Here is a 26431-nt window from a genome sequence, read left to right as displayed (position 1 = left end):
AGATTTGTCAGTGTGGAGTCTATCCACGCAAGTGCGGATGTGACTCATGCGGATGTGAGGCTGAGAAAGCGGTGGCGGGAGTGTGGTAAGTAGTTGAGGTTTATAAGTATCTGGGGGTCACTATTGTAGTTACTCGGACAAATGCAGCGCCACTGTGCTGGGAAACCTGGAGGCGGACGATGTGAGAGCAAATTGACATGGAAGACATTGTCATGTGGGTTGTCAGTACTTATCCCAGTGAGTTCATGATTCGCGCTGAACGATTTCTGTCTTGGGTTACAACGACTAATAATATTTTTAAATAGCTATTAGTCTTCATTGGGTCTGGATTATTTGAGGTTTTTATTGCGTAACTAATCGTGCTTTTTATTTGACATCTAGTTTTATTATCATAAAACTTGTCACAGTTTTGGAGGAGTTGGGTTCTGACAACTAAAATGAGAGAATGAGAACATGGACAAAAGATTGGAGGAGTTATGAAACATGGAGCAAGCAGATGTACAGGAAAGAACTGCAGATGCTGGTTTAAATTGAAGATAGACACAAAATGCTGGAGTAACTTAGTGGGACAGGCAGCATCTCTGGAGAGAAGGAATGGGTGATGTTTTGGGCTGAGTATTCAGACAGAGCAAGTAGATGTGTCAGGAAGGGCATAGCTTCTGCTTCTAAAGGTAGTAAAAGGTGGTGTGTGTGTGGGGGGGACAAGTTAAGTTAAAATGTAGAAACAAGAATCTGCACTTGCTGATCTACACAAAGGAGATAGAAACATAGACATAGAAACATAGAAATTAGGTGCAGGAGTAGGCCATTCGGCCCTTCGAGCCTGCACCGCCATTCAATATGATCATGGCTGATCATCCAACTCAGTATCCCGTACCTGCCTTCTCTCCATACCCTCTGATCCCCTTAGCCACAAGGGCCACATCTAACTCCCTCTTAAATATAGCCAATGAACTGGCCTCGACTACCCTCTGTGGCAGAGAGTTCCAGAGATTCACCACTCTCTGTGTGAAAAAAGTTCTTCTCATCTCGGTTTTAAAGGATTTCCCCCTTATCCTTAAGCTGTGACCCCCTTGTCCTGGACTTCCCCAACATCGGGAGCAATCTTCCTGCATCTAGCCTGTCCAACCCCTTAAGAATTTTATAAGTTTCTATAAGATCCCCTCTCAATCTCCTAAATTCTAGAGAGTATAAACCAAGTCTATCCAGTCTTTCTTCATAAGACAGTCCTGACATCCCAGGAATCAGTCTGGTGAACCTTCTCTGCACTCCCTCTAGGGCAATAATGTCCTTCCTCAGATTTGGAGACCAAAACTGTACGCAATACTCCAGGTGTGGTCTCACCAAGACCCTGTACAACTGCAGTAGAACCTCCCTGCTCCTATACTCAAATCCTTTTGCTATGAAAGCTAACAAACCATTCGCTTTCTTCACTGCCTGCTGCACCTGCATGCCTACATTCAATGACTGGTGTACCATGACACCCAGGTCTCGCTGCATCTCCCCTTTTCCTAGTCGGCCACCATTTAGATAATAGTCTGCATTCCTGTTTTTGCCACCAAAATGGATAACCTCACATTTATCCACATTATACTGCATCTGCCAAACATTTGCCCACTCACCCAGCCTATCCAAGTCACCTTGCAGTCTCCTAGCATCCTCCTCACAGCTAACACTGCCCCCCACAATATCCGCAAACTTGGAGATATTGCCTTCAATTCCCTCATCCAGATCATTAATATATATTGTAAATAGCTGGGGTCCCAGCACTGAGCCTTGCGGTACCCCACTAGTCACTGCCTGCCATTGTGAAAAGGACCAGTTTACTCCTACTCTTTGCTTCCTGTTTGCCAGCCAGTTCTCTATCCACATCAATACTGAACCCCCAATGCCGTGTGCTTTAAGTTTGTGTACTAATCTCTTATGTGGGACCTTGTCGAAAGCCTTCTGGAAGTCCAGATACACCACATCCACTGGTTCTCCCCTATCCATGCTACTAGTTACATCCTCGAAAAATTCTATAAGATTCGTCAGACATGATTTACCTTTTGTAAATCCATGCTGACTTTGTCCAATGATTTCACCACTTTCCAAATGTGCTGCTATCCCATCTTTAATAACTGACTCTAGTAGTTTCCCCACTACCGATGTTAGACTAACTGGTCTGTAATTCCCCGTTTTCTCTCTCCCTCCCTTCTTAAAAAGTGGGGTTATGTTTGCTACCCGCCAATCCTCAGGAACTACTCCAGAATCTAAAGAGTTTTGAAAGATTATTACTAATGCATCCACTATTTCTGGAGCTACTTCCTTAAGTACTCTGGGATGCAGCCTATCTGGCCCTGGGGATTTATCGGCCTTTAATCCATTCAATTTACCCAACACCACTTCCCGGCTAACCTGGATTTCACTCAATTCCTCCAACTCCTTTGACCCGCGGTCCCCTGCTATTTCCGGCAGATTATTTATGTCTTCCTTAGTGATGACGGAACCAAAGTAGTTATTCAATTGGTCCGCTATATCCTTGTTCCCCATGATCAACTCACCTGTTTCTGACTGCAAGGGACCTACATTTGTTTTAACTAATCTCTTTCTTTTCACATATCTATAAAAACGTTTGCAGTCAGTTTTTATGTTCCCTGCCAGTTTTCTTTCATAATCTATTTTTCCTTTCCTAATTAAGCCCTTTGTCCTCCTCTGCTGGTCTCTGAATTTCTCCCAGTCCTCCGGTATGCTGCTTTTTCTAGCTAATTTGTACGCATCATCCTTCGCTTTGATACTATCCCTGATTTCCCTTGTTATCCACGGATGTACTACCTTCCCTGATTTATTCTTTTGCCAAACTGGGATGAACAATTTTTGTAGTTCATCCATGCAGTCTTTAAATGTCTTCCATTGCATATCCACCGTCAACCCTTTTAGAATTAATTGCCAGTCAATCTTGGCCAATTCACGTCTTATACCCTCAAAGTTACCTTTCTTTAAGTTCAGAACCATTGTTTCTGAATTAACAATGTCACTCTCCATCCTAATGAAGAACTCAACCATATTATGGTCACTCTTGCCCAAGGGGGCACGTACAACAAGACTGCTAACTAACCCTTCCTCATTACTCAATACCCAGTCTAAAATAGCCTGCTCTCTCGTTGGTTCCTCTACATGTTGATTTAGATAACTATCCCGCATACATTCCAAGAAATCCTCTTCCTCAGCACCCTCAGATAAAGTGCTGGAGTAACTCAGTGGGTCAGGAAGCATCACTATAGAGCATGGATAAGATAATATCAAAGGATGCAGACAGAGAATTCAAGTTACCTGAAGTTTGCAATATTATGTTTGATATTAATACTCAAGGGCTTTAATATTGAATCCTATAACTTCTCCCATGTCCCGTAACCATTTGTTGAAGCATTCATGATTTCTGCTGGTGTTTAAGGAAGAGATCTTCCTGGACCTTCATTAAATCCTACTTCTCCCATGGGGTGACACGTTGAAGTGTTGGTCATGACCAAAATGGTTTGAGGAGGGGAAAAAACTATAATACCAAGAAATTATAGTGTTACCTCCTTAAAGCTGTGAACTACCATATTTAAGGTACACAAAATTGATGGGGAAACTCAGCGGGTGCAGCAGCATCTATGGAGCGAAGGAAATAGGCGACGTTTCGGGCCGAAACCCACAACTACCATATTTATTCTGTTTACCACATGGACTGAGGCCTGCCTGCTTCTTATGCACCTGACAATGGTTGGTTTACTGAAGATCAGATTGCAATTCCTATAGAATAAATGCCATGACATTTTAGTTATTGCTTTCCATTTATGTTTAAATTTATGTTAAGGGGGTTGAAATTTGATAGTTATCCTGTATAGTATTTTTCAGTGGGCATGACACAGAGTGGAAGAGGAGCCCCACGATTAATCCTCATCCCCTCCTTGTTTCCATTTACATTCTGCTCCACACTTATGAAACTCAACAATGGTGCCAACTGTCTTTAGCGATGTCACCCATGTTGCTTTAGCCACCCCCTCTCTTGATTTCTCCGTTGTCTCTTAAATTGTCTGACTACGAGACTGGTGCGACTGGAAGAAATTTAATTTGCAATTAACCTAAAAACCTGCACGTATTCGGAATGTGAGAAGAAACTGGAGGACCTACCTGGAGAAAATCCATGTGGTCACAGGGAGAATGTACAAACTGCACTGACAGTCAGGATCGAACCCAGATCTCTGGTGCTGTAAAGCAGCAGTTCTACTGCTGCACCACTGTGCCATGCCTTTCCGCCATTGATTGTGCCTGTGCCTCGGCTCGTCTTTAGCTGAAACCCTTGTTCATCAGAATAATGGCAGCACGGTGGTGCAGCTGTTCGAGCTGCTGCCTCGCAGCACCAGAGACTCTCGTTCGATCCTGACCGTGGGATACTGTCTGCGTAAAGTTTGCATGTTCTCCCTGTGACCACGTGGGTTTCTTCTGGGTTTTTGAGTTTTCCTTCCACATTGCAAAGACGCATGGGTTTGTAGATTAATTGGCCCAATGTGCAAGGAGTGGTTGCGAAAGTGGGATATCATAGAGCAGGTGATCGATGGTCGGCATTGACTCGAAGGGCCTATCTCTATGCTGTTTCTTTAATTCAATCATTAGCTGAGTTCCAATGCCTAACCACCATAAACTTAAGGTCAACAGTAATTTTACCACTGCATGATAAATTGTGTATTTTCCTACACTTGTGCGTCTTCAGTGGCTCTTGATCAAAGGATGCCTTGCTTACTAAACAATGATTGCTTGTTTTCAGCTGTGTTCAGGATCTCTCCCTTCACTTCAACCTCCTGCAGCACATTGACCTCCCTCTCTTAAACATCCCCCAAATTTGATTGCTCTTCCATTCATTATAATAACTTCAGCTCCTAGCTCAGCAATTGCCTTCCAGATCCTCCAACCATCTCTTCCTCCCTTCTCGTTAAGGTGCTTCTTGTGTGTTCTTTACGTGTGCTTAGTTATCCACCCAATATTAATTTCTTCGGGTGACATTGCTCCTGTGAAACATTTGTGCATTAAAAAAAATAAAATCCATAAATGAATGAAAACTGATTATTTCTTTTGTGATGGTTTGATTTGGTCATTGACAGAAGTAGACAGCTGCTCCTCATGTTTGCAAAGTTGCTGATTAGAAGGTTGTTTATAAATGAAGTTGTGGATACCTGCAATGAGATACAGACCGGAATCTTAATGTAAGAGCTCTATTAATTTATCATTAGTTTATCTGAATAGGACATTCGGAAACACAGGAACAAGCCCTTTGGCCCCCAGAGTCTGCTGATTGTGATACCAAGAAGAACTAATCTCATCTGCCTGCATAGGATCCATATCCCTCTGTTCCCAGTATATCCCATGTGCCATTAAGCATGCTGCCTCCACCACCACCAGCCTTGGCAGTGCACTCCAGGCACTCACCCCCCTCTATGTAAAAAACACCAACTTGCCCCACACATCTCCTCTAAACTATATCCCTCTCACCTTAAAGCTATGCCCTCTGGTCTTTGACATTTCCATGCTGGGGAAAAAGTCCGAACTGTCTAACCCTAATCCTATCCTATTATATATTTTTTTTAAATGTATATTTGGGTACCCAATGTCTACAATTATTTCCCAACATGAGGCAAATTAGGTAATGCCATCTGTCTAGTGGATAAATATCCTCGCAATGCCTGAAATAACAATATAATTTGTTGACAAATTTCTGTTGGATACAAGGGAAATCTCTGGTTTTTGAGTGCTGTTTGTCTTGTTGGTTCCTTGCACTGTTTACTTTTAAACCCTTTGATTTGATTTTAATTCCTTACAATAGGATTGGTTGTTTATGTTAGTTTAAAAAATGGATATTAATCCCTGCAATAGACCTAGTTGTTTATGCTAGCAACAATTTATGACATTTATAAGGTTGGATTTTTATAACTTAGAATTTATTATAGAAACATAGAAACATAGAAATTAGGTGCAGGAGTAGGCCATTCGGCCCTTCGAGCCTGCACCGCCATTCAATATGATCATGGCTGATCATCCAACTCAGTATCCCGTACCTGCCTTCTCTCCATACCCTCTGATCCCCTTAGCCACAAGGGCCACATCTAACTCCCTCTTAAATATAGCCAATGAACTGGCCTCGACTACCCTCTGTGGCAGGGAGTTCCAGAGATTCACCACTCTCTGTGTGAAAAAAGTTCTTCTCATCTCGGTTTTAAAGGATTTCCCCCTTATCCTTAAGCTGTGACCCCTTGTCCTGGACTTCCCCAACATCGGGAGCAATCTTCCTGCATCTAGCCTGTCCAGCCCCTTAAGAATTTTGTAAGTTTCTATAAGATCCCCTCTCAATCTCCTAAATTCTAGAGAGTATAAACCAAGTCTATCCAGTCTTTCTTCATAAGACAGTCCTGACATCCCAGGAATCAGTCTGGTGAACCTTCTCTGCACTCCCTCTATGGCAATAATGTCCTTCCTCAGATTTGGAGACCAAAACTGTACGCAATACTCCAGGTGTGGTCTCGCCAAGACCCTGTACAACTGCAGTAGAACCTCCCTGCTCCTATACTCAAATCCTTTTGCTATGAAAGCTAACATACCATTCGCTTTCTTCACTGCCTGCTGCACCTGCATGCCCACTTTCAATGACTGGTGTACCATGACACCCAGGTCTCGCTGCATCTCCCCATTTCCTAGTCGATGAAAATCACTTAACCATATTAAGGAATCGATGTAGCTTTTTGTTTTGCATTTGAAGGAAAGCTTTTTGTAATATTGACTGGTACATATTCCTACAAGAATGCCATCACATTTTTGTGTGCTTATTAGGATGGCGCTGGTTCAACTGGGAGGATGTTTGTGTGGTTGTAGTTCTGTCTTCCTCGGGTAGGTGGCAGTGTGGGTCTATGGCAAATCAGTCTGGAGAATTTAGCTATTAATAGCTCATTTCTTTTTAATCTTTGAATAGCTTCTTCCCATCCCTGCTCAGGAGTTGTGGCTGGTTAGTAGGGATAGGAATTTTCCATGAAACGAATTTCAGTGTGGCTGTTCAATTCAACAGCAAGCATTGTGCAGCTGAAAGAGTCGTCGTGTTATTTAGAGACTGTGGCTGTGTTATAAGAACAAGCCTCCATGCAATCCAAGATGGATAAATTACCACAATCTATGTAGCATCTTGAAGATAATGAATCTAGAGTTCAAGCTGTGTACAGTCACGATTTCATCATTCGTGGAAGGGTGTTAATGTGTTGGAGGCTGTTCAGAGGAGGTTTACTGGGCTGATACTGGGAATTGTCAGGTTTTAATTCAGAGATACAGCGTGGAAACGGGCCCTTCAAACCACCGAAACCATGCCGACCAGCAATCCCCATACACTAAAGATAGACACAAAATGCTGGAGTAAATCAGTGGGACAGGCAACATCTCTGGAGAGAAGGAATGGGTTTCCCTTTCCCCTGACGTCTGAAGAAGGGTCTCGACCCAATACGTCACCCATTCCTCTCTCCAGAGATGCTGACGGTCCCGCTGAGTTACTCCAGCATTTTGTGTCCATTTTCAGTTTAAACCAGCTTCAGTAGTTCCTTCCGACACAATCCCATACACTAGTTTTATCCTCCATACCAGGGACAATTTACAGAAGCCAATTATTAATCTATAAAACTGCACGTCTGTGTAATGTGGGAGGAAACCCAGACAGTCACAGGGAGAACTATGTGCAGACAGCACCCGCAGACAGGATCAATCCCGGTTCTCTAAGGCAGCAACTCTACCACTGCACGCCTGTGGCACTTTTATTAGGTGGACTACTTGGCCAGGCTAGGTTTGTAAATGCTGGAGGGGGTGGGGGGCGGGGGGTAATTGATTTGGATATATATAAGATCCCGAGAGATCTCGATATGGAGGATTTGAGAAAAATGTTCTTGATTCCCCAGGAGATACGAGAGGGGATGTTCATTTAAAACTGATGAGGTGAAGTTCTTTTTCTCAGAATTGTGTATTTGGAACTCTTCCTCAAGTGGGTGTGACAGTAGGGTCTTTGAACATTATAATACAGAAGTTGACAGTCACCTGATATGGGAAGGTTTCTGGGGAAAAGCAGGAATGCATTGTATTCTTGATGGGCTGAATGGCCTAAATTGTAAGCAATCCCCTGGCATACTTTCCATAGTGATATGAAATTGAAGTTGCAGAATGGACAATGGTAGGGTTGTTTTTCCTATCTCCCCCCCCCCCCCCCCCTCCCCCACTCCTTTAGTTTAAAAATTATATTCCAATATGAGCTAAGTGTTGGTGTGTCATATTGGTCCAAAAGGTGTTTCTGTTTTCAATTGCTACAACTGAAGAAACAAAGTATTTTATGCCTAGTAATGTACCTCCCTTCTCCCCAAATACTGCTATTGTTCTGTCTGAGTTGGAGGAAGAGCTCAGTGGCCCGCTGCTTGGAAGTCGAGCTGGTCAAACTCTTAAACTGAATGCATTACCCCCAAGGAGCAGAGAGTGTTTCCTTTGGTACTGTGGCACGAGTTGTGTGTTTTGATATTAGCCGGGCAGCCAACAGTAGGTGCCAAGTCAGGGAAGCTAGAAATTAATTATACACATTGGGGGAAATATAATCCAGAAATGAGGGAGTTTTTTTGTTTTTTTTAAATGCACCAAATGCGCATTTGGACGAGGGAGTGGGAATTGCAGTTTGCGTGCTTGCTGTAACAGGGATTATTGTAATGGTGGAAAGAACATTGTCTGCCTAAGGCTTGAGCAGGAAGCTTGCTCCACTCGGTCACCGGATGTACCCAGAGCAGGAAGGGCCTGTACAAACATTGCACAGTGGCGGAGCTTTGAGACTTGCAGTTGGGAGCTGCCAACATTTGCTATTGATTGTTCGTACATATATATCGTGGATGGACATAAGGTTTGGTGAAACAGTGCAGGTGGGTTTTGGTTCACTGTGTTCATAAGTGCTCATTATTGCCCTGCTGTAAGTGTTGACAGCTTATTATCACTACCCTTTTGCTTCGGGGTACCAATTCCAATTCCGTCTGGCAGATGGATGCCTGTTTTCCCTTCCCCAGGCCCTATCTGTGAGTAGCAATGGTAGGTGTAGGATCACTGAATTCTCAGTGACTTGCCGAATCCAGTAACCAGGCACAATGGTTGTACGGCATCAGAGCAAAACATTACAATATCTGCAGATCTTAACTAAAATCTGAACACACCACGACTAACAAAATTAAGAAGCTATGGAATTACGACTGAAAGACTACAGACTGAACATGATTAGCTGACGAAAGACAATGGACATTCAACTAACAACTTTTGCACGGAACACACTGCTGACAACTCAGCGGGTGAGGCAGCATCTGTGGAGAGAAGGAATTGGCAATGTTTCGTACTTCTTCAGACTAATGTCAGGGGAGGGGACAGGACAGAGAAAGAATGTAGGCGGAAACAGTAAGACTAGTGGAAGGGGGAGAGGATGGAGAGAGAGAGCGAACGTAAGGACTACCTGAAGTTAACTTGCTGGGATCATATGGTTTATGTGCACACTTTTAACACGTCCTCCAATTCCTACCAAGTACCTCCTGGTACCACACACTTTAACTACTGTTCCCACCTCCCATTTGTTTGCTTTGTAAGGGGGGGCTGAGAACACAAACCTGATCATGTGTATTGAACCTACGTTCTTTTTGACTTCCATCATAATGACGTTTCTGATCAGATTGTTTGCGTTCAATCTTAGGTGATAGGATAGGTAGAACCAAACTCAGTCTAGTTCTGAGCCTTCTTTTCATGAGAAGTTCAGTTGCCGTATACCCTGTGGTAGATTGTGGCGTGGTACAATATTTCAGTAAGAAACTAGCTATCCCCTGTGACAGGTACACAAAATTGCTGGGGAAACTCAGCGGGTGCAGCAGCATCTATGGAGCGAAGGAAATAGGCGACGTTTCGGGCCGAAACCCTTCTTCAGACTATCCCCTGTGACATACTGAATTTTGAATTATCTTCAAGAACTTGTTTCTTGAGAGCTCATTTGACTATCCGGACTGACCTTTCGACTGTGCCGTTAGATGCCAGATGGTAAGTTGGCACTAAGGTATGCTTGATACCCTTTGAAAGTTTGGAACAGTGTAGCACAAAATTGGGGTCTGTTGTCAGAGACGAGCTCTTCAGGAAATCTATGACATACAAAGATAGGCCAAAATGCATCTATTGTTCTGTATGTTGTTGTGTTTGTAGCCATATGTACCACCTCAATCCACTTTGAGTGACTATGTACCAAAACAAGAAAATTATTATTCCTGTATTCAAACAAATCCACGTAAATCCTCTAAGGTCTAGTAGGCCAAGACATATTTGCAAAGAGGCTTGGGCAGGCCTATGTCTACAACTCTTGACGGGTACTACAATTGTTTGCCATTGCTTCTATGTCATTGTCCATTCCTGGCCAATACAGTACATGCAACCTCTGGCTGTAGACTTCATTCCTACAATAGGTACACAAAAATGCTGGAGAAACTCAGCGGGTGCAGCAGCATCTATGGAGCGAAGGAAATAGGCAACGTTTCGGGCCGAAACGTTGCCTATTTCCTTCGCTCCATAGATGCTGCTGCACCCGCTGAGTTTCTCCAGCATTTTTGTGTACCTTCGATTTTCCAGCATCTGCAGTTCCTTCTTAAACTCATTCCTACAATACCTGTGGAGTTCTTTAAGTTATTGTTGTCTTAAGCAATTGGATACTACTGCTCTAACCCCATTTAATACATCCTTGCTCACATGACAGTTCATGTCGTCTATTGGGATAAGGTTTTAGTTTATTAGTACATGGTTTTATTTCTGACCATCCACACAAAGTATGTTTTTGCACTGTGTCCTTTTGAGTTTCAGCTGCTGTGACTGGAAAGTCATTGTCCACTGCTTCTGTGACGTATATAGCACCTTCAGTGCCCACATCTGATTCTTCGTGAGACAAACACGACAATGCAGCAGCGATAGCATTTTCTTTTGAGCTGCGGTACTCAATGCTGTTGGCATACCTTGACAGGGGAACGGCCCAGCGCTGCATCCTCGAGGCTAACATTTGTAGGTATTGCTGACTGAGGACCAAGAATAGCGAGAAGTGGCTAATGATCAGTAACCAGGGTGAATTTCCTACCCAACAGATACTGGTGGAATTTCTTGACCCCAAAGATGATACCAAGAGCTTCTTTCTCTATTTGTGCATAATTACGCTCACTCTTGGTAAGTGCGCGTGATGCAAATGCTATTGGCTTCTCTTGTTCATGCTCCGTTACATGTGAAATCACAGCTCCTACCCCACAACTAGATGCATCACAAGCTAACTTTAACTCCTGATTTGTATCGTAGTATACAAGTAATGCATCACTGGTCAAGCTATTCTTACATGCATCATAAGCATTTTGTTGCTCTTCGGACCATTCACATTTTTAATCCTTGTTCAACAACTTGTGAAGAGGAGCTAGCTTTGTTGTTAACTCGGGTAAGAAGCGTAATACTGTACCATACCCAGGAAGGAGTGGAGTTGAGACACATCTGTGGTGTTGGTTCCTTTGCTATAGCGTCAATCTTTTCCTTCACTGGTTGTAGTCCATGTTGATCTACTTTCAAACCAATATACACTACTTTGGTCTGTAAGAATGCACATTTGCTTCTTTTCAACTTTATATTGTGATCATCAAGCTAGTGTGGGTCTTTATTTCACAAAACTACACTGCGCATACTCGCACATATTCACGAGACTGATAAGATATTGAATATATCACATAACACAAATCATACCATTATAGTACTGTTCTTAAAGGTACAGGTACCATTATATACACTACAGGCAGCAACCCACTGTGTTGTCTTTTGAAGAAGATTGGGAGCTTAAAAATTGCACAGTCTTATGAGTAAATTGAATTCTTCCTATTTGCTGGCGATATTGTGGTCTGACCAGCATCATCAAGGTGGTCGGCATCATGTTCCGGTGCATGTATAACTACTTGTCAGACTGGTGATATGCGTGTCTGTTTACTGGGCCATAGAAATTAGTGGTTTAGTTTAACCAAGCTTGCGACTGCAGTAGCAGGCTTTGAACTCAACTTCCTGTGTGGTCCAATCTTCAGAAGTTCTGTTCTTCGTTATAATCATTTAAAGTGGAGACAGGCAGACACATTTCTGATATTCTGCTCCTCTGTGCTTGTGGCATGTTCAAATCCCAACCGGTTTGCGCTCTCGTTACAGGTTTGTTGGAGGGATGTTGTTGGGCGGGAACAAAGGATTACGTTTGCTGGCTAACATCATGTAGCAAAGTGTCGCCAAAGCACCTCGCACTGATCATGTTGGCTTTGGGGCAAGTGGATTCATCTTGAGCAGACCCCAGTCCCTCTGTGCCTGAGCATTGTAACAGTACTCGGAGTTGACATTGCTGGGAAGGGATCTGTGCTTGCGCACGTGACTGCTGTAACTGATCATCGCCACATTCAACAGGCCCTGCTCTCTGGGTGATCTGTAGGTAAGGACATCTCTCGTTCCCCTTTCCCCTGACTCAGTCTGAAGAAGGGTCGCGACCCAAAACGTCACCCATTTCTTCTCTCTAGAGATGCTGCCTATCCTGCTGAGTTACTCCAGCATTTTGTGTCTATCTTCGGTTTAAACAAGCATCTGCAGTTCCTTCCTACAGGCATGAATAACCTCGCTGCTCTGGGTAACTGCTCTACTCTCTCTGTTTCAGTGACCGACAATGGACCCTGTGGCTCCCTGCTGGGTGGGCAGCGTGTTTCTCTTCATCAGCTCGGACAAGGTAGATCTACCAGAACTCTATCAAGACCCACAGAAGCAGCTAAAGATTTATAAAGCTCTCAAGCTATCTCTTGCAGGTAATTTACAGCCTTCAGGTGTCGTGTATGAGTCTTTCTGGATTTTTATACTACACCATTAGTGTAAATAAGTTCCTTGGCAAGATGCTCACCGGAGTGTGGGCGGCTCTATTGTAATCTTGTATAGTCTTTCCGTAGACTGGTTAACATGCAACAAAAGCTTTTCACTGTACTTCGCAACACATGACAATAAAATAAATTAAACTACCTTTTGACCAGTGGTGAGGCTTGTGATAGCAAGTATAATATGTTATGATGCTCAATGGTTTATCTGACAGAAACAAAGAGAGACATACTGTAAATTACAGTAGTAACTCAAGTCCCGACATGAAACTTCACCCATCCATTTTCTCCAGAGATGCCGCCTGACGGCATCCAAGATGGCGGCGCTGCCTTAGCAGCTGCGGCTCGCCTGCAGTCCGTCTGTTTTTTTTCTTTTTTTTTTGTTGTTCTTTTGTCCTGTTTTAGTTAATCTTTGGTTTATTAGGTTGTGTATGTGTGGGTGGAGGGGAGAAACATGTTTTTGGTCTCTTCCTTTGACGGGGGATGCGACGTTTCTTGTCGCATCCCCCGTCTCCGTCTACGCCGAGGCCTAATAGCGGAGCTGGCGGCCGTGGAGCTGGGGCAGCATTCCAGCGGCAGCGGTCCGACTCTGGAGCTGCGGTGTTCCGACAGCAGCGGAGATCCGGCCTCGGAGCTGGGGCAGCGGCCACCCGGCCTCGGAGCTGCGGCAGCGGCGACCTGGCCTCGGAGATGGGGCAGTGTTCCGGCAACAGCGGCCACCCGACCCGACCGCGGGCCCAGTGTCGGGAGCTCGCGGGTCACAGGTTGCGGACCTGTTCTCCAGAGCTCCCGCAACAACAGCTGCATCCGCTGGACTGGAGGGCGGCAGCTTCGGCAGCTTTGACCACCCTGGGCCGCGGAGCTGAACCGGCCCGTTCGCGGAGCTCGGATTCAGCCGCGGGACTGACATTAGTTACCATCACTGGCGGGTTCACAACATCTGAAGCCTGGATCGCCTCGGCGCAGATGGAGAACAAGAAGGGATGAGACAAAGACTTAAGACTTTTGCCATCCATCACAGTGAGGAGGTGCCTGGTGAGCTCACTGTGGTGGATGTTAATTTGTGTTTATTGTGTGTTTTTGTCATTTTGGTACTATATGTAGGACTGCAAGGCAACAAAATTTCGTTCAGACCGCAAGGTCTGAATGACAATAAAGGCTACTTTGACTTTGACTCGCTGAGTTACACCAGCACATTGTGTCTATCTTTGGTATGAACCAGCATCTGCAGTTCTTTTGTCTCTACAATAAACTCTCAGTCATTTTTAACACCTCTCTAAAGAATACTTTCATTGTACTTTATTGAACCAGACAAAACGAGAGAGTATTACACTTAACAAGTTTTCAACATCTAAAGATTGGTGTTCCAGATCGGATTCTAGATTTTGTAACAGGGCATCATTGGGAGATGGCTTATCTTAGTTGCTTTAAAAGGTTGACAATTTGTATGCATTGCCACAGGAGCTCGCAACGAGATCACAACAATTTACACATCTGCAAAATGTGTTTAAATCATTTTTGAGGAAAAGGTTCACTTATTCATCCAACCTGTTCCGAAAAACACCCAGTGCATCACAGTACAGACTTCTACGCCACCATTGGTTTTGGGAGAAATAACATAAAAGCAGTAAATATGCGGGGAAAAGTTTGGAAAATTCCTTCGGTCTATCAGCACTGAATGGCCTGAAGGAATTCCTGTCCCGGGTAACATTTATGCATCCTTTGTACAAATTGATCTCTATACCATGTGGGGAACAGATTCTGGCCCCCGTTGGAACAATGCAGCAGATCATGTTCGGCACACTAATTAACAACCTGGATCACAGATTCACCGTTCTCCCTGGTTAGAAACAACACTAAACTCCTAACCCAAGTTTGGCTTTGCATAACCTGAAAGTGTGAATCATGGTCAGACCATCTACTTTCAGATGAAGAGCATGCTGTCTACGCATGATCTATTCCTTCGTATGACAAACATGTCAGATCGTCACTCTTAAATCTGTAGGAAGGAACTGCAGATACTGGTTTATACCAAAGATAGACACAAAATGCTGGAGTAACTCAGCAGTCAGCCAGTATCTCTGGAGAAAAGGAATGGGTGACGTTTCGGGTCAGAACCTTTCTTCAGACCTTCCAACCCGAAACATCACCTATTCCTTTTCTCCAGAGAAGCTGCCTGACCCGCTGAGTTATTCCAGCATTTTGTGTCACTCTTAAATCTGTTGCTTCTAAAGTTGTAAAATTCTTCATGCAGTAACCAAGATTTTTTAAGCTAAGTATTAATCTTCCAAAATCTCAATATCTCCCACCAAATAAAGAAGAAACCTAGTTTGGGCTGAATTGTACATGTGGCAGTGTGCTCTGTTTTAAGTGGTCCAGTGGCCTAGCATACAGCTGCTGCTTTACAGCGCCAGAGACTGGGTTAGATCCTGACCACAGGTGCTGTCTACGTTTGTACGTTCTCCCTGTGACCACATGGGTTTTCTCTGGATGCTCCGGTTTCCACCCACACTCTAAAAACATACAGGTTTGTAGATTAATTGGCTTCACTAAAATTGTAAATTGTCCCTGGTGTGTAGAATAGTGCTATTGTTCAGTGCGGACTCAGTGGGCCAAAGGGCCTGTTTACACGCTGTATAAGTAAAGTAATTTTATGGGATTGAGGGGATGGATGCAAGGATATTTCCACTGGCTGAATCGGCCACAACTAGGTGTCAACCATTCCGGAGTGAAATGTGAAAAGAAGACTTTTATTTACCCAGGAATTAAGGGCGGCAGTGGTAGACTTGCTGCCTTGCAGCGCTTTCAGCTCCATAGACCTGGGTTTGATCCCAACTCCGGGCGCTGTCTGTACGGAGTTTGTATGTTCTCCCTGTGACCGCGTGGGTTTTCTCATATTTTCGGTTTCCTCCCACACTCCAAAGGCAAACAGGTTTGTAGGTTTATTGGCCTGGGATAAATGTAAAATTGTCCCTAGTGTGTGTAGGATAGTGTTATTGTGCGGGGATCGCTGATCAGTGCGGACTCGGTAGGCCAAAGGGCTTGTTTCTGCACTGTATTTCTAAACTAAAACTAAACTGATGAATCATTGGAGTTCTCGAAGCAAGAATGCTGTGGAGACTCGGTCATTGAATGTATTCAAGACTGATGAAAACATGTCATCAGTGATGGGAGCAGAGATAGGCCATTCGGTCCATCAAGTCTACTCCGCCATGTTTAGATATTCAAAGGATATGGGGTTGATGCATCTGTGGGGCGAGGTAATCTTATTGAATGGAAGAACAAGCATAAGAGGTCAAGTGGCTTGCTCTTGTTTTTATCCTCTAGTATTAAAATGGTAACAACAATGATGGTACACTTTAGAGTGCCCTTTGCAAATATACCTCATGGGAGATTGTTAAAGATTAAGGGGCAGGATTTAACAGTCTAATAAATAATATTTTTATTAGTGCTAACCTCAGTGTCCTTTTTTAAGAATTAAGTGAATAGTGGCATGTTGCAAAGCTCGATATACTCTGTGAATCATTGATTTAGATGTGGTCCAGAGGGAGTTCAAATCTGCAATTGATTCTAGCATAATAGAAATCGATTGTTTATCAGTCAGTGTGTGTTCATACCTTTGCTTTAACAAAGGACGTAGAAACATAGAAAATAGGTGCAGTAGGCTATTTGGCCCTTCGAGCCAGCACCGCCATTCAATATGATCATGGCTGATCATCCAAAATCAGTGCCCGATTCCTGCTTTTTCCCCATATCCCTTGATTCCGTTAGCCCTAAGAGCTAAATCTAACTCTCTCTTGAATACATCCTAACATAATACATCCTATAACATAATAATATAACATGAAACATTGAATTTAATGTCAGTTAGAGGAAGGGGTCAAGAGTACAGGTTTACAGGGTGTTATGGGCATGGGTTGATATGTTGAAAGAATTGGATTGTATATTTACTACTAGAAATAAACAGAACTTGTCATGAGCCTGTCATGACTGAGGTTATATGCAATATTTCACTAAAATGACAAAGAATATTCTTAAAACTACCTGGTAAGGAGAAATTATTGCTCTGGAGAAAAACTTGAATGCTGCCACTTTCCTTCTGAGATTTATATGGATAGGAGGTGAGGCAACATGGAACTATTTGCTATGGGGGACATAGATAGAAAGTTAATTGTCTATTTAAAAAAATGATATGTGCAAAATAAATCCCTTCATGAAGACATGGAACCCACTTTGCAAGTGCAGTGGTTGACACTCAAGAATATATGTTCAAGTAGAATTGATGAAGATAGATGGTAACAGTCAAGTTGCTTGTATCTGGAGTAATTACTAAAGTAGACCTGGCATGGGCTGCCTTCATTGTAGCATCTAGTTAAGTTCTATGTGTTTATAATAACAAATTCCAAGGTCTTTGCTTGCAACTTTAGGAGACAAACTATGCCTCCAACCAGCTTATGTAAGAGTGATCTCTTGCAATTCTCTTTGCAGATGCCACCGGCAGTGGTGGAGGTTGTGAAATCCTGAAAGTTTACGGAAGTGCTTTTGGACTTCAGCTGAAGTTTACAGAGGAAGTGAAATGCAGGAAGTTTCTCCAAAGTTACGAAACGGGCAGACTGCAGAAGGCTTTAGTGCATCATTTTCAAAATCAGAGTGTCCCCAGCACAGTTTTCACAATGGAGCTGAAGGCTGGCGTGGTGACCTTAGATGATATCCTGAATGAGCAAGACAGCTGCATAAAACACATCAAGGCGAATGAGGTGGGTATAGATTTGCGGAAATATTATGGCCCAGTAGGGGGTTCATTTTATTCTGTGGGCCCTCTTTGAAAGAGTTGTCCAAGTTACCCCACCCCCCCTTGCCCTAGCTTTATCCTATTAGTCTGCAAACTCGGCCTCTCCAAATACAGGAATAGGTGATGTTTTTCGGGTCGAGGGGGACTCTCTCCTGATAATAAGTAATACAAGCAGTGAAACTCAGCAGGACAAGTTTCAGTCTGAAGAAGGGTCTCGACACGAAACGTCACCTATTCCTTTTCTCCAGAGATGTTGCCTGACCTGCTGTGTTACAGCAGCATTTTGTGCCAACTTCAGTGCAAACCAGCAACTGCAGTTCTTTCCTGAACACTCTCCAAATACAGTCTCTTCCCCCCCCCCCCCCCCAGTTCACGAACGATCGATATGTATAGCCCATACGTCCAAACAAATGTCTGGGAGACCAGTAGGATATTTACCCGTTACTGTGGGATGGTTGGATCGGAATTTAATTTATGACAATGTCATTGTATCTTGCAGAGACATGTGAAATCTGAACTGTTGAGTTAAACACCATCGTTTAACTACATGTTGGCTGGCCGAGGTTGCTTTTTAAATATATTCCTGGGTGGCTGGATTTCCGAGCTGCAAATTGTTTGGGTTATGAACAGTTCTCAGGAAGGGAACCCTGATGTAACACAGGGAGGGAGGCTTGCTGCCACATGCAGCGGCAGGCAGTAGATGGGACAGTCCGCTGAACTCTTGTAACGTTGTTGGCACCAAAACGTGGCGACACTTGTGCACTGCCTAGGTGAGGTCTACTACATGATTTTACAAAACATTTGTATGCAGAACAAAGCATTTCACTGTACCTAGGTACATGTGTCAATAACGTATCTTTACAAACCAGCGGTACGAATGTTGATTTATCTAACTTCAAGTACCTCTTGCATCCCCTCTCTCTCCGTTCCTCCCCCACCCTAACCATCGTACCAGTCTCACTGTCATCCTTCTGAGTTTCACTGTTTGTATTACTCGTTACCACCTTTCCTACTGCCAACAATGGACCATTGTGGGCTCCACCTTTCCTTGATCATTGTTGCTGGTTTTGATCTGTCTTTTAGCATATCTTTCATTAGTTTGTTCTATGCCCCTTCTCGTATCTCTCAGTTCCCTCTCCCCTAACTCTCAGTCTGAAGAAGGGTCTCAACCCAAAATGTCACCCATTCCTCTTTCTCCAGAAATGCTGCCTGACCCGCTGAGTTACTCCAGGCTTTTGTGTCTATCGTTGCATCATTATTACGTGTCTTACTGTCTTTTAAAATCTCCATGACTTCTAGCCTTATTTAAGGCATGGTCTTCCTGATCTTAATATCCATCTCTGAAACAATTTATCTTTCATTCTCGTTCTAGTTCTTTTGCGAATTATTTTATGTTTTGTTATAAAAGCTGACACGAGTGAGGAAGACAGTCTTTTGAATTGGATATTAAAGCAATCGGCAGGAAGAAACAGATCCCAGGGCACTGGTTCAGAGAGCCATCCATCACCTCATTGTTTCAACAATATTTGCTGAGGGGAAACTGATCAGCTGGCCATTAATGTGCTGCTGTTCTTGGATTCTTTTGCAAATTGGCTACATTTCCTGTGTTACACCAGTGTTTACTCTTCCATGGTGTGTTCATTCATTGGTACCATGGAAACAAAATTGTCTTGAGGGTCAGGAAGCAGAAGGTTGTGGTGCGGGTTTCAGACTGGAGGTAAATTGTATTGTTCGAACCTTCAGGATCTGAAATTCGGATCACTTTATTTTTTGTTATATATATTTAAAAAGTTCAATCTGAGCATACAGTGTTTGACTTCAAAGAGTGCAAACGAGCCAAAAATCAAAAATTCATTAAACAATGAGTATAATAAACTGAAGGCTGTGGAAAAGGAGGTGGGCATTTCTGCCTTTACACACGGGGGAATGAATGACAAAGGCTTAATGCTAAATCTTTTCAAATATTGGTTAATTATTGACTGGGCAATATATATTTTTGAGTAGCAGGGTTCTAGGAAGGATAGCAAGAGCTTAGAAATGGTGCAAAAGGGGTTTATGAGATTAATACTGAGGTGGCCAGAATAATGAGGTGATGGTGATTCCTCTTGGACCAAATAGGGTCAAGTGGTGATTGAATAATTGCTTTAGATCATTAACGATTTTGATAAATAGGGAGAAACTGTTCTTAGTGGCGAGATCATTGGTAACCGAAGAAAATATATTTAAGGCAATTGAGAAAATAATAATTTTAGCACTTTTTATGTAAGAAGGAACTGCAGATGCTGGTTTAAACCAAAGATAGATTAAACCAAAGATAGACAAATAAAAGCTGGAGTTACTCAGCGGGACAGGCCGTACCTGCGGAGAGAAGGGATGAGTGACATTTCGGGTCATGACCCTTTTTCAGACCTTGTATCCGCTTGGGTAGCTCTCAACCCAACAGTATGAACATTGAAGGTAGACAAAAGTGCTGGAGAAATTCAGCGGGTGCAGCAGCATCTATGGAGCGAAGGAAATGGGCAACGTTTCGGGCCGAAACCCTTCTTCAGACCATTCACCATGAACATTGAGTCTAGGAAGGAACTGCAGATGCTAGTTTCCCACCAAAAATGGGCACAAAATCCTGGAGTAACTCAGGGGTCAGGCAGCATCTCTGGAGAAAAGGAATAGGTGGCTTTTTGGGTCAAGACCGTTCTTCAGACTGAATCTGAACCTATTTGTTTTGTCCAGAGATGCTGCCTGATCCGCTGAGTTACTCCAGCATTTTGTGTCTTTTCGGTATGAACATTGAATTCTCCAACTTTGGGTAGCCTTGACAAAACACCCACTCCCCCCCCCCCCCCCTTGTCGTTGCACCTATCTCTCCCATTACCCCACTTCTACATTCTGAGATAATTCACACCTCTTCAATCCTCTACCTTGATATTTGCAACTCTCTAATCCCTTTATCTCACACCTTGTGTGTGTTAATCTCTGGCCTTTGTTCAACCATCTGCCTTTCAAAACACCCACCCACTCTCACCGACCTGCCAGTGCTTTGGTCTGCCCATTCTTCTAGCTTTCTTTCCCCTCCACCCATGCAATCACTCAGAAGAAGCATCCCAACCCAAAACATTAGATGTACGTGTTTTCCAGGGATAATGCCTGACCTGCTGAGTTACAAATCATTTTCTTCGATTTGAGCGAAGTGTTGATACAGTCCAAGAGAAATTGGAAAAGTCAAACACTATGTGATCCCAGTGTAGATCCAGATTTGACAGAAGTGAGGGTTATGTGACTGGGAGACTCTTTGAATAGAGACTCTATTCTATGTTATTCCACTCTTGCATCCACTCTATACACAATAGGGACAATTTCTTCTTCAGATTTACAAAGGGATCTGACCGGAAACATCATCTATCCTCTTTTCTCCAGAGATGCTGTCTGAGTTACTCCAGTACTTTGTGCTGATCTTATGAAGTAACGGATTTGGAGAATGTGATCTAGATAAGACAATGATGTAATGTTTAACAGGGCAGAGGAATGCTGACGGGCAACAAGAAAGCCGGGTTAAGCAGATGCTTTCCCCAATCGGCCAAAAGACAATGTGAGAGGATATGGTGGAACTGCTACATTAAAAATACGAGTTAGCCTCCAATCATTGTGCTATGGGCAATTCGGATCACCCCCACTGCAGGTAAAATGGGATAGAACCGCAGAAGATGCAGGGATGATTTGCAGATCTTGACAAGGCTGGAGTGTTTTAGTTGGCAGGAGAGATGGGGTGAGCCTGGGTTGTTTTCTTCATAACAAAAGAGGCTAAAGGGAGACTTAATTCGCGTGTTGGAAACGTGAAAGATTGTAGACTAAGGTGAACTACTCGCGCAATCGCACTGTAGAAATTCCTTCACCAGTGGTTTAAGAAGGTTCACCGCTACCTTTTGAATGGGAACGATGGAAGGGCAGTGAATGCTGCCCTTGCCAACTGTGCCCAGATCCTGGAAATTAATTAAACAAAAGGCCTGGCTAGAGGGGGCTTGGAGAGGATGTTTCCACTAGTGGGAGAGTCCAGGACCAGAGGCCATAGCTTCAGAATAAAAGGACGTTCCTTTCGAAGGGAGATGAGGAGGAATTTCTTTAGTCCGAGGGTGGTGAATGTGTGGAGTTCATTGTCACGCAAGTCTGTGAAGGCCAAGTCGATGGATATTTTTAAGGCAGAGATTGATAGATTAGGGATTAGTACGGATGTCAGGGGTTATGGGGAGATGGCAGGAGAATGGCGGTGAGAGAGAAAGATAGATTGGTCGTGATTGAATGGTGGAGTAGACTTGATGGGCCGAATGGCTTAATTCTGCTCTTATAACCTATGAACAGGACTTGGAGGTATTCAAAGGAGTGATAAGAGGCAATGTGAATAAATGCAAGTCTTTTCCATTGCACTTAATCAGAGATTGTGCTGTGGATATCTGGAGTAGAATGCACTTGGTTGGAAGTAAAGGAAACTTCCTTTTTTGTGTCTGTCACTTGTAAACAATATTCTGTTGCTCTAACATTGATATACGGTATTCTTACCCCAGGGTTGTTACAAAGCCTTTTGTAACCTGATTTTTCAATCTCTTGTTTATAGTTGACCTGGCTTTTGAAATAATTCTGATTTCTTTCACAATTTCAGCCCAATCATCTCCGAGATGATGACGTTAGCAGATTGGAACAGGACATCAGGCAGATGGTGCTAGAATACAGTTCCCACTGCCAAGGCACCAGCGTCCAGTGTGATGGTCCTTCTGAAAGATATTCGGTATCTGAATCTCCAATCTCATCCTCCGCACCTTTAATTGCATCGCCAACTTCAGCCCAAACGAATGGGAGTCCATTGCCGTTGGCGGACTGTTTTGAATTTCAGGGTGTTTTCTTTGGTGAGTGTTGCCTCGTGTTATTGTCGGGTAACGGAGTTGCTTTGCTCCAATTTGGTTGACCATCTCAGCTGCAATAGTGGCCAATGTTATATATGGTTATATGTGGTGTTGCCTTTGGCTATTTGCTATTCCCACACCACTATAGCTCAATTCATGCCCCGTTGCAGTGCGGTAGCTCCCTGCAACTGTCTGGCAACTCTTCCAAGTGGCCATTCATCATGTGTTAACTGATCAGATGAACATTTGGAGGACAATTTTGCCTCGGTGGGATGCCAGCCCTTGGCACCTTTTTATAGTCTGCAGGATCTATGGTCCACAGGGAAAGTAAACGTGGGCAGGACTGCTATTTAGCTTTAAATTTTGTGTACATGGTACTTCACTCAATGTCCGAGGATACACCAGGTACTTCATTGCACTTCATTTTTTTTTTTTTTTAAAGAGCCTTTTAAGCACTATGTTTTAATATAGTATCTCTAGTTGCTGCTACCCCAATTTATTTAGCAGTTACCGGTACATTATTTTCAAAGAATGCTATCATCAAATCTTGAGGTTATCTCGTGCATTTGTTTCTCAGACTCAGCAGTTCTATCTGTGCCCTGCTTTGTGTTATGTCAACAGGATGTGGGTCTCGATTGTGAAAGGTGCGGAAACGGGACCACAAAATCATTGACTTATTCAGCACACGGGTCCTTTGTCCCGACTTGCCCATGCCAACCAAGTTAGTTACTTGAGCTTGTCCCATTTGCCTTCGTTTAGACCATATCCCTTTTAAACCGTTCCTATCCATGTATTTGTCAAGGTGTCTTTCAAACATTGTCATCGTACCTACCTCTACCATTTTGGCAATTCCAAGTTGCCTCCTTTAAATCATGTCCCTCTCACTTTAAACATATGCCTCTGGTTTTAAACCCTGGGAAAACGACTGATCATTTTCTTTATTTTTGCCCCTCATGATTTTATAAATCTCTGTAAAGTCAGGCCTCGGCTTCTAACGTTCCAGGGGAAAAAGGACCCAACCTGTTCATTCTCGAGCCCTCTAACCCTGGTAGCATCCTTGTGAATCTTTTCTGCACCCTCTCCAGTTTGATGACACCTTTCCTCTAGCTAGGCGACTCTGTGTGATCTAATCAACGAGTTGTACATCTGTAACATGGCATCCCAACTTTTGTATTTAAGGCCTTGACCAATGGCCATTTTAGGCCTTCTGTGTGAATTTAAGGCCTTGACCATTCCATATGCTGCCTTCACCATTCGGTCTACCCGTGTCACCACTTTCAGGAACTATGTACTTGTACCCCAAGATCTCTCTAATGTCTGCAACACCTTCCAGGGCCCTATCATGTACTGTGCAAGTCCTGTGCTGGTTTAACTTCCCAAAATGCAATACTGTGTACTTGTTCTGGTGTGCCCCGGCCCTCTTTCCCAGTTGATCTTGATGCTATAATCTTACATAGTCTTAGAATGAAGGTGAGAAGGAAATTATTTAGCCAAAGGGTGGCGAATCTGTGGAAATTAATTGCTACAGGCTGTGGTGGAGGCCATTGGGTATGTTTAAAGTGGAGATTGATTGATTAGTAACGGTATCAAAGGTTACGGGATGGCGGCTGCAGAATAGGATGCAGAGGGAAAGATAGATCAGCCATAATCGAAGATGGAACAGCTTATTTTTACTCCATTGTCTTATGATGGAGAAGCAATGGATAGAGAGCTGGGTGAGCAGGATTAGCCCAGATAGTGCTCTTCGGGCAAGTAATGTCCTCGCAGCCCCATAATCCATAGGTTTTCTGTTCTATAAATTTGCTTTGAGAGTTCAGCAATGCAGCTTTTAACAAAGTTTCACTTTTTACTCTTTCTACGCCAGGTGACCGTGTTTTGAGTACACAGGATCACGATAACTTTGCCAAATCCGTGGGCACGAACTGGAAGCAGGTTGGCCGAGTCTTACAGAAAACGTGCCGAGGCCTTCGTTATCCAGCCATTGACAACATCGCCTTTGAGTACGAGCGGGAGGGGCTGTACGAACAGGCGTACCAAATGCTGCTCAAGTTTATTCAGAGCGAAGGGAAGAAGGCCACAATAAGTCGACTGATCAAAGTTTTGGAGAAAAGTGAACTGATTTGGGTAGCTGACCAGTTGTTGAACAATAATTAGGCGGAAGAAAAGCCCACGCAAGAATGGGCATTGCAATACTCTATGGTGGGGCAAAAAACGGTGGAATTGTGGGTTCGTAAAGGTTTTATTTCTTGCATCAAAAGTTAATCATTCTGTGTAAAGTTTGGCTTAATCTCATTTATAACTGAGGTGAGTTATATTGGGAGGCCGTGTGCTTCCTTTAGTGTTCAATGCCATTTATTTTTTGAACAATCAGTTAATCCAGTTCTCATTTTTTACATGTATGAGGTTTTAATTACTATACAGTATTTTCTGCACTGATTTTACACGACAAGATATACACTTGTTAGATTGAGGGAGGGTGTTATACTTAAGTAGGTAGAGCTCTAAGACTTTTTCCTAAACTGCATTTACAGAGAGACTGCAATTTTGCAGTATATATTTTTATGCTTTGTGTTTCTTTGTGCAAAGCGACAACTTTAAACCGAGGCAGTTTGAATTGTGGTCACATCGTTCCAAGTTGCTCTTTTTTGTGAGATGATCCTCTCTTGTGCTGGCCGGCTGTGAGCCGTGGGCAGGAGCAGCCTTGATCCAATTCCTGGTGGATCCTGGCCTGCAGCATGCAGTTGTCCTACATATGGCACTAATTAACCTAAATAGACTGATGCCGCTTGGACAGCATGAAGTACACCAGGAAATGGATCAGATTATGTAGTCAGGGATAAAGTCGGGTGGGATTGGGGAACTGATACATCAAGGGGAAATAGCACTGGCAGGTTTACACTGTATCCATCTGCATGGTTTAGGTTTATTATTGTCACATGTACTGAGGTACAGTGGAAAGCCTAGTTTAGCATGCTATCCACATTGGATATACCATATATAGATACAATCAATTCAAGCTCAAGCACAATAAATAGAGCAAAATACAGAGTGCAAAATATAGTTCTCAGCATCATAGCATATCAATTCCTTAGACAAAGTACAATGGCCCCAATGGGGTGGAGGTGAATCAAACGCTACCCGAGTTTATGGAAGGACCATTCAGAAGCCTTCCTGGAAATGATGGACGCCAAAGTAGTTGGCCTAAATGAGATGAGTTCCGCTCCCCAGTTCTTGAGATCCTTCGCTTTGAGGCATAAATTATTTTTTTGCTAAATATCCTAATTTGAGGAAGGACGTCCTTGTGATTGAGGCAGTGCAGCGTCGGTTCACGAGATCGATCCCTGGGATGGCAGGACTGTCATAAGTGGAAAGATTGAAACGACTCTGCTTGTATTCACTGGAGTTTAGAACGATGAGGGGGGAATCTTATAGAAACATATAAAATTATAAAAGGACTGGACAAGCTAGATGCAGGAAATTTTCCCCCCAATGTTGGCTGAGTCCAGAACCAGGGGCCACAGTCTTAGAATAAAGGGGAGGTCATTTAAGACTAAGGTGAGAGAACTTTTTCACCCAGAGAGTTGTGAATTTGTGGAATTCCCTGCCACAGAGGGCAGTGGAGGCCAAATCACTGGATGGATTTACGAGGGGATAGAGCTCTAAGGGCTAATGGAATCGAGGGATATGGGGAGAAGGCAGGCACGGGTTATTGATTGGGGACGATCAGCCATGATCACAATGAATGGCGGTGCTGGCTCGAAGGGCCGAATGGCCTCCTCCTGCACCTATTTTCT

At 43.5% G+C, this 26431-nt stretch overlaps 1 protein-coding gene across 5 annotated transcripts; it reads left to right on the top strand.

The window, feature by feature from the left end:
• The first annotated feature begins 48 nt into the window (after positions 1-48).
• On the top strand, positions 49-26013 carry tradd (TNFRSF1A associated via death domain). Of its 5 annotated transcripts, none has more exons than XM_033036146.1 (5): positions 49-85; positions 12746-12890; positions 17442-17710; positions 22397-22640; positions 24502-26013. In XM_033036146.1, the coding sequence occupies exons 2-5, from the start codon at positions 12755-12757 to the stop codon at positions 24789-24791; spliced, it is 939 nt and encodes a 312-aa protein (XP_032892037.1). In that variant the 5' UTR covers positions 49-85; positions 12746-12754; the 3' UTR covers positions 24792-26013. The 5 variants fall into 5 exon arrangements, with proteins under 5 accessions (XP_032892037.1, XP_032892039.1, XP_032892040.1 ...); XM_033036148.1 differs by lacking the exon at positions 49-85 and adding an exon at positions 93-237; XM_033036149.1 differs by lacking the exon at positions 49-85 and adding an exon at positions 102-214.
• The last annotated feature ends 418 nt before the right edge of the window (positions 26014-26431 follow it).

This window comes from Amblyraja radiata, chromosome 17, assembly GCF_010909765.2.
Source record: "Amblyraja radiata isolate CabotCenter1 chromosome 17, sAmbRad1.1.pri, whole genome shotgun sequence".
NCBI lineage: Eukaryota > Metazoa > Chordata > Chondrichthyes > Rajiformes > Rajidae > Amblyraja > Amblyraja radiata.
The sequence above is the reverse complement of the archived record's forward strand: the minus strand, read 5'-3'. Positions and strand labels throughout refer to the sequence as shown.